General features: G+C 40.4%; 1 protein-coding gene across 1 annotated transcript; it reads right to left on the bottom strand.

Annotated features, from left to right (window-relative positions):
- Positions 1-259: 259 nt before the first annotated feature.
- On the bottom strand, positions 260-6,289 carry LOC116782578 (chromatin modification-related protein eaf-1-like). Its single transcript, XM_032679355.1, has 3 exons — positions 6,209-6,289; positions 914-1,938; positions 260-280 (listed from the first exon to the last, which is right to left on the bottom strand). The coding sequence occupies exon 2, from the start codon at positions 1,907-1,909 to the stop codon at positions 1,103-1,105; it is 807 nt and encodes a 268-aa protein (XP_032535246.1). The 5' UTR covers positions 1,910-1,938; positions 6,209-6,289; the 3' UTR covers positions 260-280; positions 914-1,102.
- Positions 6,290-17,195: the final 10,906 nt, after the last annotated feature.

Here is a 17,195-nt window from a genome sequence, read left to right as displayed (position 1 = left end):
GAGGGAAGGCAACCTCAATTACTGAGTGTTCAAAGTCAATTTTTGGGTGATCAAAGACATTTTTCTGGTGGTCAGACTCCCCAAAACGGTGAAGGGACCCCGAAATGACGAGGAACCCCTAAAATGATGAGGGGACTCTAAAATGATGGGAATCCCCCAAAACAATGAGAAGACCCTGCAATTATTGCGAAGGGAAACCCTCAAAATGACTGGGAATGCACTAAAAATTACAGGTACACTCCCAAAATGATGGGGCACCCCCCAAAATGATGGGGAGCCCCTAAAAATTATGAGAGAACCCAAAAATAATGGGGAACCCCTAAAACGATGAGGGAATCCCAAAAATTACAAGGACCACCTCAAAATGATGAAGGGACCCCAAACTGATGAGGAAACCTCAAAACGATGAGGGGAATCCCCCAAAATGACGAGAAGACCCCAGAATTATTGGGAACCCCTCAAAATGACTGGGAACACCCCCAAAATTACAAGGACACCTCCAAAATGATGGGGAATCCACCCAAAATGATGAGAGCATCCCGAAACGATGGAGAGCCCCCCCCAAATGATGAGAGGACCCAAAAATGATGGGGAAACACTTAAACGATGAAGGAATCCCAAAAATTACAGGACCACCCCCAAAATGATGAAGGGCCCCCAAAATGATGAAGGGCCCCCAAAATGATGGAGAACTCCCCAAAAATCAGAGGGACCACCTCCTAAAATTATGGGGACACCCCAAAATGATGGAAAACCCCCAAAATGATAAGAGCAACCCAAAATTACAAGGAGCCCCCCAAAATGACAGGAAACACCCCAAAATTACTAGGAACTCCCTAAAATTATAAAGGGATCTCAAAATTATGGGGAAGCACCTCAGAATGACAGGAAACACCCCAAAAATCACAAGAACCCCTGAAAATGATGGGGAGATCCTCAAAAAATGACAAGGACCCTGAAATAATGGGGAACACCTCAAAATGATGGAAAATGAGAAACAGGGAAACAAGGAAACCACCAAACTTTGCTCAAACAACACTAAACATCAATTCAAACGGGCTGGACGGGAACTTGGACCTTCTCGGGTGCATCTCAGGCGGGTCTAGGGTCTGGTGCCGCAGTGCTGAGCCTGGCTTTGCTCAGTGTGGCTTTGCTGAGCCTGGCTTTGCTCAGTGCCGTTCTGCTGAGATTGGCTTTGCTGGGCGAGGCTTTGCGGGGCAAGGCTCTGCTCAGCCTGGGTTTGCTGAGCAGCCCACTGCTGAGCACCGCTCTGCTGGGCCTGGCTTTGCTCAGCGTGGCTCTGCTGGGTGTCGCTTTGCAGGGTAAGGCTCTGTTGGGTGTTGCTCCACTGGGTGAGGCTTTGCTGGGTGCCCCACTGCTGAGCACCATTCTCCTGAGCCTGGCTCTGCTGAGCCTGGCTCTGCAGGGCTCGTTTTTGCAGGGTGCCGCACTGCTGAGCGAGGCTCCACTGGGCGCAGCATTGCTGGGCCCCCCACCACTGAGCACCGTTCTCCAGAGCGTGGCTCTGCTGAGCCTGGCTTTGCTCAGTGTGCATCTTCAGGGAGAGCATTTGAATAGCGAGGCTCTGCTGGGTGAGGCTTTCCAGGGTCCGTCTCTCCCGGGCGAGCTGCTCCTCTTTGCTTTGCACGGTGCCGTACTGCCGAGTCTGGCTTTGCTGAGCCTGGCTTTGCTGGGTGGCACCTTTCAGGGCACGGCCTTGCTCAGCACCGCTCGGCTGAGCCTGGTTTTGCTGGGCTCGGACTTGCAAGGTCGAGCACTGCTGGGCGCAACAGGCCCAGAAATGGCTGGGCAAGCCCAACCAGCAGAGCAGGAAGATTATGTGCAGGACAAAGCTCAGCATTAGGGCCACGAGCAACAGCCAGAACCGGAACCCACACAGCTCATCCATCCTTAGTTCCAGCAGCTCCTTGGGTTTATCTGAAAAAAGAGAGCTGTCCAGGGTACTTGGAGGGAGTCTCTGGGGTCCCTCTGGGAGGTCCCTATGAGTTTAATAGAGGAGGATTTATGGGATTTGGTTTCTGTGTTCCTATGCTTTGAAGTTGTTCCCATAGTTTTCCCTGGTTTCAGCTCTTCAGCACTTTGCCATCTACCACAATATTTAATTTTTAATAATTTTTATTTTATACATTCTTATTATATATTTTATATACATTTCTATTTTAGTTATTAGATATTACGTTTTAAAACTAATACATGTTTACTTTACATATTATGTATTATATTCTATATTTACATTACTATAAATTTTGGTTTTTTATTTATAAGAATTTTAATTTAGGTATTTTTATTAGTAAATATTCATATTTGTATTATATATTATGCATTATTTTAATGATAAAATTTTATGTATTTTTATGTATTTTATATTTCTATTTATATTACATAATTTCTAAAATTAGTAAGAATTTTAATTTAAATATCTCCAATATATTTACATTTTATATTTATATTGTTTTATTAATAAAATTTTTATTTTATATATTTATTATATTTTATATTTATATTTGTATTACATATTTTACTAATAGTTTAAAGAATCCCACCTGGGAAGGTCCAACCCCCTTCCCAAGAAGGGAAGTTTTTGGGAATAGAGGGGAGGGATTGAGCCAAGAACCACCCCCAGACCTCCCCCTAACCCCAGAGACCTCCAAATCTCAGGGGATCCCCAAATCGCCCATAACTCCGGGACCCCCAAACCCCTCAGATGCCCCATAATCCCCAGAACACCCAAGCTCCCAAAACTCTGGGACCCCTCAAACCTCAGTGACCCCCCAACCCTCAACCACAGGGACCCCCAAATCTCAGAGGGCCCCCCCCAACACCCCTTAACTCCAGGACCCCTCAAACCTCTGGGACTCCCAAATCCCAAGCCCCCAAACCACAGAAACCTCCTCCCTAACACCTCATAACCCCAGAGACCCTCAAACCTCACGGGAACCCCCAAATCCCCCGTAACTCCAGGACTTCCATACCCCTCAGACTCCCCCATAATCCCAGGAACCCCCAAACCCTAAACCACAGGGACCCCCAAATCCCCCATAAACCCAGAGACCCCTAAACACAGGAGAACCCCTCTGGGACCCCACATAATCCCAGAAACACCCCCCCCCCAAACCCTCTGTAACTCCAGGACCCCCTAAACCCAAGTGACCCCCATACCCTAAACCATAGGGACTCCCAAATCCCAAAGATCCCCCAAATCCCCTATAACTCCAAGACCCCCTCAAAACCCCCAAACTCCTCCCATAAACCCAGGGAACCCAAACCCAAGAGACCCCCAAATCCCCCATAACTCCAGAATAATAAAATATAATATATAATAGTATGGATATAAGTAAATATAAAATGTAATATGCAATAATAAAATAGATAAAAGAAAAATTTATTAAAGAAAAATAGAATATAAATAAATAAAAAACATACAATAATACAAATATGTGGAAAATTATTAATTTTTAAAATAAAATATATTGGAATATAGATAAAGTAAAATATATAATAATTTTATTGATTTATAAATTAATAAAATATATAAACATAAATATAAAATAATATATAGATTTAATTAAAATACTAAAAAATAGTATCAAATAAATATTGTGGTTGCTGGAAAACTGGAAAAGTGCTGAAAATAGGGAAAATTACGGGAACAACCTCAAGAGCACCCGACCAGAGAAACCAAATCCCACTTCATAAATCCTCTTCTGGAAAACCCGGATTATTCAGTCCTTGGGACAGCTTTAGAAGCAGAGCCAAGGATTGGAAAAGTCCCATGCTGGGACTTTTTAATGGCCAGTTCTGTGTACAGTGACCTGGCCAGCTCATTATTTGTTACATATATATCATATATACACATGTATCTTATATTCCAGCTCTATTTCTATATATGTATACAGTATTTCAATCATACTTTTTATATACCACTCATATATATTTTATATATATTTCATGTTTCAATTATACATGTATTTTATACAGGGAGAGCTTATATTATGCACTATATAGAGCTTATATTCCACTTATATATATATTACATATGTATCTTATAGTGCAATTATGTGCATTATGTATAGCTTATATTCCAATTATAGATGTATTTTTATATATATATATATATAATCATACTGCAATTATGTATATATTTTCTATAGAGCTTATATTCCACTTATATATATTATATATAGCTTATATTCCCGCCATAGATATATTCAACAAATATGTATCTTATATTCCAATTATATATATTTTTGTATACATACAGCTTATATTCCTCTTATATATATTACATATAGCTTATATTCCAATTATATATGTTATATACATAGCTTATATTAATTATATATTTGTACATATAAATTTATATTTCAGTGACAGGTATTTTATAGTTTACATTCATTACATATACATTTCATTTATATAGAGAGTTTACATTCCAGTTAGATTTTCTTTACTTATAGACTTTATATTCGTTACATATGTATTTTGTATGTATACGGAGCTTATATTTCACTTACATGGACATTTTATATATATATTGGACCTTATATGCTGGTTATATATATATTTGATATATATAACATATTGCAATTATATACCTACACCACTTCTACTATAATTACATATATATATTATATATGGCTTATATTCCATTTATATTTCATATGTATATAGCTTATATTGCAATTATATATGTTTTAGAGAGAGAGAGCTTATATTTCAGTTATATTTTATATATATGCCTTATATTCCAGTTACGTGTTCACATATGTAGCTTATACTCCATTTACATCTTACATGTATAAAATAAATATATAACAAATATAAACTATAGAGATCTTATATTCATCCCCGTTATACACATATTTTATAGAGAACTTATATTTCTTATATATGTATTTTATGTATATAAATAGCTTATATTCCAGTTAGATATATACTTTATACATATAACTTATATTCCAGTCATATATATATTTTATATATATATATATAGTTTACATTCTCACTATATATTTATACATATCTCATACCCTTGTTTTATAAATTTTTTCATATATATATTATAAACTGGAAGGGTTTGGGATTCGGGGGGTCCCTAGAGTTATGAGCTTATTTGGGGGTCTCTATGGTTGGGGGGTCCCTGGGATTTGGGGATCCCTGGAGTTATGTGGGGTTTCGGTACCTCCGGGGTTCGGGGGATCCCTGGAATTATGGGGGGGGTGGAAGTCTCTGCGATGTGGGGGCTCCCTGGAGTTATAGGGTGTTTGGGGAGTCTCTGCGGTTTAGGAGTTCCTGGGGTTATAGGGAGTCTGAGGGGTTTGGGGGATCTCAGAGTTACAGGGGAGTCTGGAGGTCTCTGGGGCTGGGTGGTCCCTGGGGTTATCAGGAGTACGGGAGGTCTCTGTGGTTTGGGGGTCTCTGGGATTTGGGGGGTCCCAGAGCTATGGGGGATTTTGCGGGGTCTCTGGAGTTTGGGGGGATCCCTGAGATTAAGGGTGAATTCGGGGGTCTCTGGGGTCCCAGAGATACGAGGGTGCTGGGGGGTCTCTGGGGTTATGGGGGACTTGGGGGGGTCCCAGAGTTACGGGGTATTTTGGGGGGATTCTCTGGGGTTTGGAGGATCCTTGAAATTATGGGAGTTTAAGGGCTCCCCTGGGGTTTGGGGGGTCCTGGAATTATGGGGGGGTTCGGGGGTCCCTGGAGTTCTGGTGGGGTTTGGGGGTCTCCAGAATTTGGACAAGGGGGGTGCCTGAGGTTACAGGGGCCGGGGGGTGGGGGGGTGGTGCGTGTCTCGGGTTTGGGGATCCCGGAGTTATGGGGGGATTTGAAGGTCTCTGGTTTTTGGGGGCTCTCCGGAGTTTTAGGGGGCTCTATGGGGTTTGGAGGTCCTGGAGTTATGAAGGACTTTGGGGCGGGGAGAGGGTTCTCCTGGGGTTTGAGGGTCTCCGGGGTTCGGGTGGTCCCTGGCCGCGCAAAGCCGAGCTTTGCCTCCCTCCAAAACTGCGGGGAGGAACCGGGTCCTTAAACTCCTCCCCCGAGCGAGACTAAGGCGCGGCCGGGGCCACGTGCTGATCCCGAAACCACAATTCCACTTTATTTTACCCCGAAGAAAGAGGAGGAAAAAGAGAGAAGATGGAAAAGCAGGAAAAATGTGAGAGCGAGTCTAAACCCACAGGGAAGGATTTACCCACACCACGCGGTCCCGCAGGCTCAGGAGATCCCAGCCGGTCTTTTCCCTCGTCCTGGAGCCCCCCAGGAGCCGCAGCTCCCCCAGCAAAGCCCTCCCCTCCCCCTTGGGTGCCGCTTAAATACCCTCCAACCTCCCCCCAGCGCAGCCCCCGAAAACCCGCTGGTTAATTCCCGTTTCCCAGGCTAAATTTGCCTGGAAAGCGTTATTTGGGAGGTGATTCCTCGCCTTGGACTCGATTGTAACAACTTTTGACAGAGGCACCGTCTAGGAGCGCTCCTAGATCCCTCCCGGGGCTTTGCCTCGCCCCTCCCGGAGCTTTTGCTCCTTCGAGTAAGGCAGCTCAGCTTCTGCAGCCCAGCACCTAAAGCTGCTCGGTTTGAGCTCAACTTTTTGGGGGGTTCAGCGGCTCACCTTTAGTTCAGCTTTTTGGGGGGTTCAGCAGCTTGGCTTTAGCTCAGGTTTTGCAGCCCCGCGCCTAAAGCAGCTCGGCTTGAGCTCAGTTTTGCAGCTCGGCCCAGCTAAACTCGGCTCGGGTCTTTGCAGCGAGGTTTTTAAGCTCGAGGCGATGGCGAAGTAGATCCCGCCTTCTAATTTCCATTACACGGGGCCCTGGGGGGGTTGGGGTCCCTGGGGTTTGGGGAGTCACGGGGTCCCCGGAGTTGGGGAGGGTTTGGGGGGTGTTTGGGGGGTCCTGGAGTTATGGGGCGTCCCTGGAATTTGGGGGTCCCTGGGGTTTGGGGGGAATCCCAGGGATTTGGAGGGTCCAGAGTTATGAGGAGTCTCTAGGGGGGTCACGGGGGTTTGAGGGAGCCCGGAGTTATGAGGGGTTGTGGGTCTCTGGGATTTGGGGGTCTGGTAGTTATGGGGGTCTTGGGGGAGCGTCTCTGTGGTTTGGGGGGGATCACAGGGATTTGGGGGGTACCAGAGTTACAGGGGGTTTGAGGGGTCTCTGGGGTTATGGGGAGCTTGGGAGTCCCTGGGGTTTGGGGTCTCTGGGGTTTGAGGAGGTCTCAGGGTTCTACAGGGGTCCCTGGGGTTATGGGGGGCTTGTGGGGTTCTCTGGAGTTTGGAGAGGATCTCTGGGGTTTGGGGATCCCTGAGTATTGGGATGACTGGGGGGGTTGAGGGATCCCCTGGAGTTTTGAATGTTCCTGGAGTTATGTGGTGGTTTGAGGGGTCTCTGGGGCAGTTGGGGGGTTCAGGTGCAGTTTGGGGGGATTCAGAAGCAGGTTTTGGAGCAGTTTGGGGGGCAGTTTTGGGCGTTCAGGGGCCATTTTTAGGATCAGGACACACCTGGGACATTTGGAGACGCCCAGGTACATTGGGGAGCCCTTAGATATACTTGAGGGACACCTCGGGGACATTTGGGGACCCCAGGGGCACACTGGGACCCCTCGGGGCCACCTGGGAGACACCTGGGAACACTTGGGGACCCCCAGGTGGGGGACATTCAGGGACACTTGAGGACATTTGGAGACCCCCCCCGGGCACATTGAGGACCCCCAGGGACATTTGAGGGACATTTGGGGACCCCCAGGGGCACATTGAGACTGCGCCGGGGCACCTGAGGGGGACCTAGGGATATTTGGGGACACCCGAGGTCATTTGGGGACACCTGGTGACTTATGGGGACCACTCGGGGCATGCTGGAGGCCTTGGGGCACATTGGGACCCCCCCAGGGCCACCTGGGGGCCACCTGGGAGGCATTTGGGGACACCTCAGAGAGGACACCTCAGGGACATCTGGGGGACATCTGGGGACCCCCTGAGGCACTCAGGGACCCTCTTGGGGCCACCTGGGGACCTTTGGGAACCCCCCAACAACATTGGGGACCCCTCAGAGACACTTGGGGGAAACCTGGACACACCTTGGGGACACCTGGAGCTATTTGGTGACCCCACAGGGACATTTGGGGATGCCTGCAGGATACTGGGGGGCATTTGAGGACCCCCAGGGGAACATTGAGACCCCCTTGGGGACACCTCGGGGACATTTGGTGACATCTGGGGACATAGGGGGTGTCAGTCTCCTGTCCCTTTTCCTTCTCTTCCTCCTGAGAGACTGTTGTTTACTTAAATTCAAAACCGTGTTTGAGTTCATTTTGATTTTAACTTTTCAGACCCAGAGGTATCTGAGGCTATATTGGAGTTACTTTTATGAAACTTCAGTAACATTTGGAAGGAAAGGTTTCCTCAGCAAACTATAAATATTCCCCTTCTAATAATTGGGGGGGGGGGGGAGGGAAGAGGAGAGATGCTACAGAGAGATGCTACAGGAATTTATGGAAGAATAGAAAGTTGCTCAGGAATTTATAAAGTATAAGTTGACTTTTCACCCAGGATAACAACATTGATCAAGACACTCAGCTTCACATGTAATGATAGCAAAGGTTAACATGCAGACGTAAAGGAGTTAGGTTTAATCATTTAGTAGAAGATTGCTGTGTACTGTGAAAGGGAGAATTTTGAGAGGAAAATGTATTAATTGGGCTTAATAAGCATGTTTAATTTACAGTGAGTTTTAGAACACACATTTCCAGCCCTGCAGTACTGATTTCATAGACTGGTTGTAAGGTCTTCCGAGACGAGTGCCTGAAACAGTAAAATGCTTCTTTTCTTAGAAAGCTTCGAACTTCCGCATACAGAAAACAGAATAACTTACAATATCTTTATGCTTGCTTGCATATTTATTGCCTAATTCACATCCATGAAATTTCTGAATGAAGTGAACATTAGTTATCTTTTTTTAAAAATTATAATTACAGTAGTTAAAATCCCAAACAAGAAGGTTTACACTTTGCTTTTACAGGATGAAACCTTAATAAAACTTGAATCCCTCAAAAAAAACCCCCACATATCTATAAACCTCTGAACTACCCTAAGTTTTTTGTGAATTTCTTCATTAAATTAGTAACTTGTGTAAATAATGTAGACAGGTATACAAAACTTTGATCTGTTGTCTAAGAAAATACTACTGAGGAGTAAAATCACAGAAAAAGCCAGAAAAATCCTTCACTGTTTGTATTTTAAACAATAATATCACTTTGTATTTTGTGTTCCTGCTTGTTTGCTATGTCTGAACAGCATTTTAAACAGAACCCTCTGTCCCATATTACATTCTAGAGTTGCTTCATGTGTTTTTCCATTTACAACATTTTAAAATACAAATGTAGTCCTATTTTGTTGGTTTATTCCTGATCACTTCTGACTTTGTCTGCTTAAGTTATCAGTAATTTATGAACAGGCACAAAAAAGCTATAAGATGACTGTCTTGTATATATACACAGAGAATATACATATACATATAAAATACAAAGGGAAAAAAGCAGACAAAGTGTGTAATGCTCTCATACCATAGTAATGCAATTACAGACACCTAATGCTTGAAAACTTACACTACATTAAGCCAGGAAAACAGAGTCCCACCTTTGCTCTCCAAACAGCAGAATAAAGACATGTGAAAAGAAAATATCTTTTGAAGTTCAGGCTCAGACCCTACACAGTGATACAAGAAAGGATTGCAACTTGTGTTATTGCTTCCTTTTCCAGTAGAAAAGTTTTTAGAAAATCAAGCAGAATATTTGCAGTTCTTTCATCTCTCTACAATAAATTTTATGTTTCTGAGACAAGAATAGATATGCTGGCTTTATTGTGTTTTACGTTTGTGCTAGAAGTGCCAGTGGAATCAACATCTCCTATTAGAGAGAAAAATAATCTGAAGATTTGAGTCTGTCATAATAGATGGAAAAAAGAATCTTTTGCTCTGAGTTCAAATAATAAATGCAGCATACAAAAATAACACCCAAGAACAGCCCCAATAATTCTTACATTTAAATTAAGTCTTGTAGTGACAGAGTAGACTTCTGAAAAGCAATATTTCTTAGGTTGGACAGAAAAAAAAAATTAAGATCTATAAATATCTGAGTTCTTATTGATATGACAAGAAGTTTTTTGTGCTGAATAGTAAGAGCAATACTGATAAGAAAAAGGTCAATGAATATACTGAACTGCAGTTGCCATGGGAACCAGTAATGCCTTTTACCTATGATTAGATAACTGAGATAAGTCAGGTGCATGTTTATCTATATGCTGGTGGGAGGATGGTTATTTAACTTGAAGAAATAAATTCATGACAGACAAGGAAATGTGCTATTTCATATTTCATTTACGTCCAGAGTTGTCCACCCTCAGAATGGGGTCAGCAATTTAGCTGTTACAGTTTAATAGTTTTGGTTTAGGAAAGTCAACAGCTGTTTTTCTCCAAGGTCAGATGACTCAACAGAGTAAAATTTCTTCACAAGTAAACTAACTTTAAAAAAGGAACTCTATTTAAAAACTGAATGTACAGGTGCTGACTGAGGATAATGTATGCACACCTGGCTTCAGATGCCTTCAGATCCATAGCTATTGTATGTCACCACAGGTACTCTGAATTTGTCTTAGGTCTTGGAATACGTGTTTTATTGGTAATATGACTTCTCAACGAAAAGTTAGAAACATACTTTTATCAGTCTACTCCTTTGGCATACAGTCTCAAAAGCACTATAGAAGTTCTGATAACTCTTTGTCTGATTATCTCTATTAAATGAGAGAAAAAGGTACTTTCAAAGTGATGTCACTTGCTAGGAGAGAACTTTAACTTTTTCATCAAATGTAATGTATTCAAAATCAGGATCACAGTGCCTTTGTGTGCATTAAAAATCATCAATAAATCCTCCTGCTCCTATCAGTAGACCAGTGACAGATGATTTGATATTGGGTCAATTTTATCATCCAGGTTTTGCTTTTTATCTTATTATTTCAAGGATAGTTTCATTACTTGTAACATCACTCTAATACCCCTATTTGCAGGTGATGGAGAATTTCTATTACAGTTGTAACTTACGAAATCATTTTCTTTTCTTCAAATTTTGGCACAGGAAAATTGCAGTAATTCATTTAAATCTATAAAAAATGGCATTTATAATAATGAAATCAGAATTTGAAATGAAAAGCAAGGCACAAAGACCTATAGGGCAGTTACTGGTCTAAATGTTGCTTTCAATACACTACTGTCTACATATGAAAAGGAAAATGCAGTTGTGTAGAAGGTGGCATGTGAGGAAGTAGACAGCCTGGAGAGTATTGAATCCCAGAATTATCTGAAAATTTCATATTCTTTTTTCTGCCACTGAAACATTCCCTTTCTCTCTCTACCTAGGCAACATTCCTTTATGAGAGCACGCAGGAGGACCTCAGCTGTGGACAATCTGAACCACCTTTTTCTTGCTGGTTGCTTCCGAGATTTCTTCCAGTGTGACAGAGTTCACTGTGGAAAGCATTACGTTTTGCCTGACCAGTTTGGGATACACCACGATGGAATCAGTCTATGAAGAGCCTAAAATAGTTTATTTCAAAGCCTCAGAGTGATTGACTTTCCATTTTGCACATCTAGCCAGCCTGGATACACGTGTGTGATCACAGCTATTCTATGAAGGAAAATTCATTTCTTGTTCTAGTAAAATGGAAGTTGATGCACCGAAGGAAGGGAACGCGTAAAAAATTGTTTTCTGCTATGTTAATAATTAGATCGTCTTCATTTCATAAATTCATTAATTTTCGTTAGCCTTGTATCAACACAGAATTATTTCCATCAATTACGAAAAAAAGGAGAATAGTTTTATCTGATCTAGTTCAGATTTAAATGCTAAAGTTGAGTGAGTGGATGATTGACTTCCAAAAAATACAATTGGTTTCAAGAAATCTTGTTTATTTTAATTTATTTCAAGAATCATTGAGTGCATTTTCACTTAATAAAACTGACAGAAAAGAAAAAATAACTTTTTCAAGCAGACTGCTTCCATCCGGCCTCAGTTGGCTTAACATCTTTTCTGTATCTGTTTGACATCAATTGTTTTTCATGTGTTGCATACTAAACTTAGCATTTATAAAAAAAGAATTTGTATTTAGTAAAGTAATTGTACAAGGATAGTTTCATTTTCCTCAGTACGTGTGGAAATTGCAAATACTGGAATTAAGTGATAAAACTTTACTATATAACATTAAAGTACATATACTTAGAAATTTACAACTCCTATATCCATTCAGATGATTTTTTTTCCCCCTGCAATAAGAGTGGGAAAACAAGGAGAGTTTTTGATAGAGCAGCATCAGGAGGCCTCTTCATCCAAGGAGGTAACAGAAGTCTACTTTAAGCTTAAGTGGTTTTTTTTGGAAGTAGGATATATAAATCTTGATGTCTTGTACAAGGCAAAAGAAGTCAAACTAGGACTCAATAAATTGGGGTCCTCAACAGAGTGAAGAGGTTAATCATTATTAGAACTATGACATTATTAATAATCTTAGTAATCATTCCAGATTATTCAGGCCTGCACGAAAGAGACTGTGTGGCCTTTCAACAGCCTAATGAGACCCACCATTTTCAACTCACTACGTCTACAAGTGGAGAGGAATTCCCTGTGATGTGTGATGAAAGGAAGAAATGGCGAATTGCAACATGGAATGTGAGCACAGTACTTCAAAAGCTGCGTTCAAAAAGGGAATGGAAAAACTACAGAGATTTTTTTCTGGTGGTGGTACAATAAAGTAAATATAGGAAATAAGTAATATGCATATACTTACATTGTGTCCTCTAGCCTATGTCCCTATAACACAAATCAACTAGTGTTGTAAACATATGGACCTGTTTGGTTATTTCCTTCAATTTTTTAAGTGTGGAGGCCATTGTTTACATGACATGGTTTGGGAAATCCACACATTTCTTCTAATTTAACATACTAAGAATCAAAAATTAATATCCTCTTCCTGTAAGATTAGTTAATTCAGCTGACAAAATTAGATGAGCTTCATTATTTTACTTCAGAGTTCATAACTTCATTGGCTTCTGGAGCAATTTCTCTTGCATTCAAAACTTTTTTAAAAGGTTGGCTTAATAAAAACATACAAGCAGCATTTGTTCTAGGTAAATTAATGAGAATTTTTAATGCTTTGCTTTACTCAAAGTATGTAGGCATTCATATTATCATGTTATTGAAATAATATTACAAATTATTTTGTACATAAAGAATGTAACATAGAGTGGGAATCAGAAAGGAGAATATCCTTTTTGTTTATCTTCCACTATTTACCTCATGGCATTAACAAAATAAATCTGTTACTGGTTTCCCATGACAGATTCTAACAATGGGACACACACAGACTTCCATCATCCATTCTGTATTCTTTTTAAACTACAAAAAAATCTTGTCTAATGCTTTATTAAAGACTATTGAAAATGAAGATACAAAGGGTCTGATATTACAACTGTTTTTAGAATGTAAAAACAAGCCCATCACATGCTGTAATTCACCAATCCTAAAATATTTTAATTTAAATAACCTGTCCCTCTGTCTCCAAAATTCACCCAAATTCTATCATCAAATAAAACTCATCTACCATATGTGCATCACTACAGATCTGCTTGCTCATTTTATGATAATTTTTCAGTAATTAAAGGGACTAATATATTGAAGCTTTAGATGGCCTGACAATAGTAATATCTTACCATAACATACTAGAAATGTTACCACACATACTAATGTAGAAATACCATACTATGGCCTATTTTGATTGATCTATTAATCTACTTCATTAAATCTAAAAAAATCTGTTTTAAGAAACCTAAATGTTCATAGTCTACTCTTCTTCAACAATTAGAATAAGAGCTAGAAGCCATAATAAGGATCTTCAGAAACAAATTTCTCTTATGTCCATCAGGTGCAGGAGTTGGTAGAAGAGAGTTTTCTAGCAACTGTTATTATTTTAAATTTTTAAATTAAAATCTGAGTCACTCATATCACATTCACACTAGAGGATGACATAACAAGGTGAGATAAGTACCTGTATGTAATGGAAAGCAATTATTTTTTTAAGTGCCTATTGTAAGACATTTTACAAATCCCATGTTAATATCATGAAGAGATTTTTCAGTATAACTTCGTGCTATATTCTATTAATCTGCTTTGCTAACACTACACATAATGCTTTTCCTCCTTTATTTACCTAAATGTTGAGCCTGTGAAGTGCTTGAAGTGGAATCTTTAAAGTCTAAAAATCAAAATTATACTCATAAACAAAGTGAGTTTTCATAGCAGATTGATAAAAAATGTAAAAAAAAAAATAATAGGTTTGTCCTCTTCTACATATTTAAAGAAGACATCATTCAGGTGGCTACTTCTACTTACATGCATTTCACTCATAGTTACCATAAGCTGTAATGATAACTCTGCCTTGCAGTGTCCCTTTTCCCTCCAGGCAGTAATTGATGATTAAATGATTCTGTGTAATGTTTTTAGTTTCCATAATACCTTTACATTTACATTTACTTCTTCCTACACACAATGGGAGCTCTGAAGCCTAAAATGGAGGCTGAGCTGACAAGGTTTGTTTTTTTCTTGGGTATTATATAATCTAATATTATGATATAATATTATAATGTCAGATTGATTACAGCTGTAAGTCATGTTTTAATATCTGTACTTTTAGTTTTAAAGGCAATTTGTGTTCATTTATGTGCTGGTTCTTCCTGAGTTGATTTTTTTCATAATGTCTAACGTGGAGCTGTGTTTTGGATTTGCGCTGAAAAGAGTGTTGAAAACACAGGGATGTTGTTGTTATCACTGAGCATTTGTAATGAGTTCTCTGGCATTCCTGGCAGCCACAGTCACGCTGAGAGACTGGGAGCCTGCTTATTGCCCAAAAAAGCACCTCTCAACCAGCCCTTTCAATTGCTCTGCATGGTCCTGACAGCACCACATTTCCCACTGACTGACTCTGAAGCTGGATGTTCCAATGGTTTCTAGCTCAGACTCCTGAGGTGAAAAGCAGATCAAAACCTGGAAAGTTTATAACTCATGAGCTATTAAGAATATGTGCAATATTCAAAAGCAACCAAGGAGATAATGATGTTTGGCCTTAACTTGCTGAACAGAAATGCAGCCATGCTTTTCATGCTTCAATTCTTTCATTTTCATTTTGTTTCATATTTTCAAACAGCCAAGGACAGTAGAAAAAGTGGCAAAAATATAGTTAATATTTATACTTCTCTTAAAAACCTCTTCCTTTTAAGAGAACACACTGGGTAAACCAAAAACTTTTAAAATGCTAAAACGAGTAAATCCATTGCAGGTTTTTGCAAATCTCCCACTCCCCTGGATTTTTTATCCTGTAGAAAATTTTAGAGGGGCAGAGAGGAAAGCATATATATATTGATGGGCTATTCCTGTCAACCTTTATCAGCATCTTCACTCTACAAGCAAATATCAGATTTATGAAGTTATGCTACTACAGGAGCTGATATTTTATATCTGCCTACTTGTAGGGAACTGTATGGAAAATTTATACATTGAGTGCATGAACATTCAGGATACATAAAAATGAGTAAGTATGCTTTTTGCCTTGTATTTGTGTTTTAATTGAGAATCAAAGCCAAGCTGGGAAAACATATCATTGTTTATACAACCACTCAGCTTGACAGGGCAGATGGAAAATTGGGCTAAAAATAGAAAGCACTGGAAAGCAGTTCTTGCTGGGTGAATTTCAAACACAGGGATAAGCTAGAGGTGTATGCACCCAGCATAGCACACAGAGAACCACTGGCTAACAAATACACAGCCTGAGTAGGAAAATTTAATGGCAGCCTTCAAACAAATAGAAGTGATAAAAAAGGAATGACAGTCTGCAACACTTGATTTCTTGCTGAGTAAATCTTCAAGATACCTTAATAAAGATGTAGTTTACATGAATCATCTCCTAAATACCTCAATTTTTTTCCTAAGTGGCACAGTAAAAAAACAAATTTAGAAAGGGAGGGGATACATACTAAATACTTGGAATACCAAAAATCTCATCTTACTTCTGGAGTTTTTTGTTCCAGCCATGTGTCTGGTGAACTGCTGCTTCTTTTGTCCAATTAATAAGGTGTCCTGGAGATTTTTGTATAGAACAACTGACCTTGGGCACTCAATATTTTGCTCTGGCATAGAAGAGCTACCCTTTACCGTCTAGACCTTTTCCAGGAAATTCACTATGAAGTAATGTGAATTGATATAATCAAAGCTTGGAGATAAAAAACATGTGGCTCATTTTAGCCTGAAAGAAACTGAAAGGAAGCACTTCACAGACAGATAGCAGGTATTTTCCCAGGAACATCTACTCCACATCTAAACTTACCACATGCCACTAATTACTTCCCAATAAAAGCCACATCTCCAGCATTTTCAAGGAAGGTGAGGGTCATCATAAGTCTTTAGAGTACCAGGAAACATCACTATCTAATTGCAAAGTGTCTGTCACTTTAAAACAAAGTGATAGTATGTCGAAAAAGAGAGATAGATTATGGAGAATGGAAACTTTTTGTGTGTCGTAGATATTACAGAGGTGTGCACACATGCACACACCCTTAACTAATGTCTCTTACATCCTATGGAGTTACTCACTTTCCAAGTTTTGACTTCAAATAACCACTCTCAATGCTAAAATTACATTGACAGAGCTACCAAGCTGTTTGAAGGGGCTTTTTTTGGCCCACATTTCAGTGTGTAGTTGAATGAATATTAAATGAAATTGGCAAAGGGTAGTCTAAAGAAGATAATGAAAATCCTGAAAGAGCTGTTAAACTCCTTTAGGAAAGAGTCTGCTTGTAGGCAGAGATTCCCAAGCAGTGGTTGTGTGCGTTTTGCAGCAGGTGATATGATGTCTGAAAAAGAAGGATCGAATTGTCTGGTTGCTGATAAATAGAATAGAAAAGTGTGAGACCCAGGGAACTAAAGGCCAGCCTGTCTCTACTTCTATGTCCAGCAAGATCATGGAGCAGATCCTCGTGGAAACTATGCTAAGGCATGTTGAAAATAAGGATGTGGTGGTGACAGCCAACGTGGCTACACTGTGGGTGAAATGTGTCTGACAAATCTGGTGGCCTTCTATGATGGGGTCACAGCGTTGGTGG

The sequence above is a fragment of the Chiroxiphia lanceolata genome, chromosome 2, assembly GCF_009829145.1.
Source record: "Chiroxiphia lanceolata isolate bChiLan1 chromosome 2, bChiLan1.pri, whole genome shotgun sequence".
In the NCBI taxonomy this organism is placed as follows: Eukaryota; Metazoa; Chordata; class Aves; order Passeriformes; family Pipridae; genus Chiroxiphia; species Chiroxiphia lanceolata.
This window is presented reverse-complemented; position numbering and strand designations above follow the sequence as displayed.

Coding starts and splice junctions, on each gene's coding strand:
- LOC116782578 (XM_032679355.1), bottom strand. CDS start 1,909: ATGGATGAGCTGTGTGGGTTCCGGTTCTGGCTGTTGCTCGTGGCCCTA.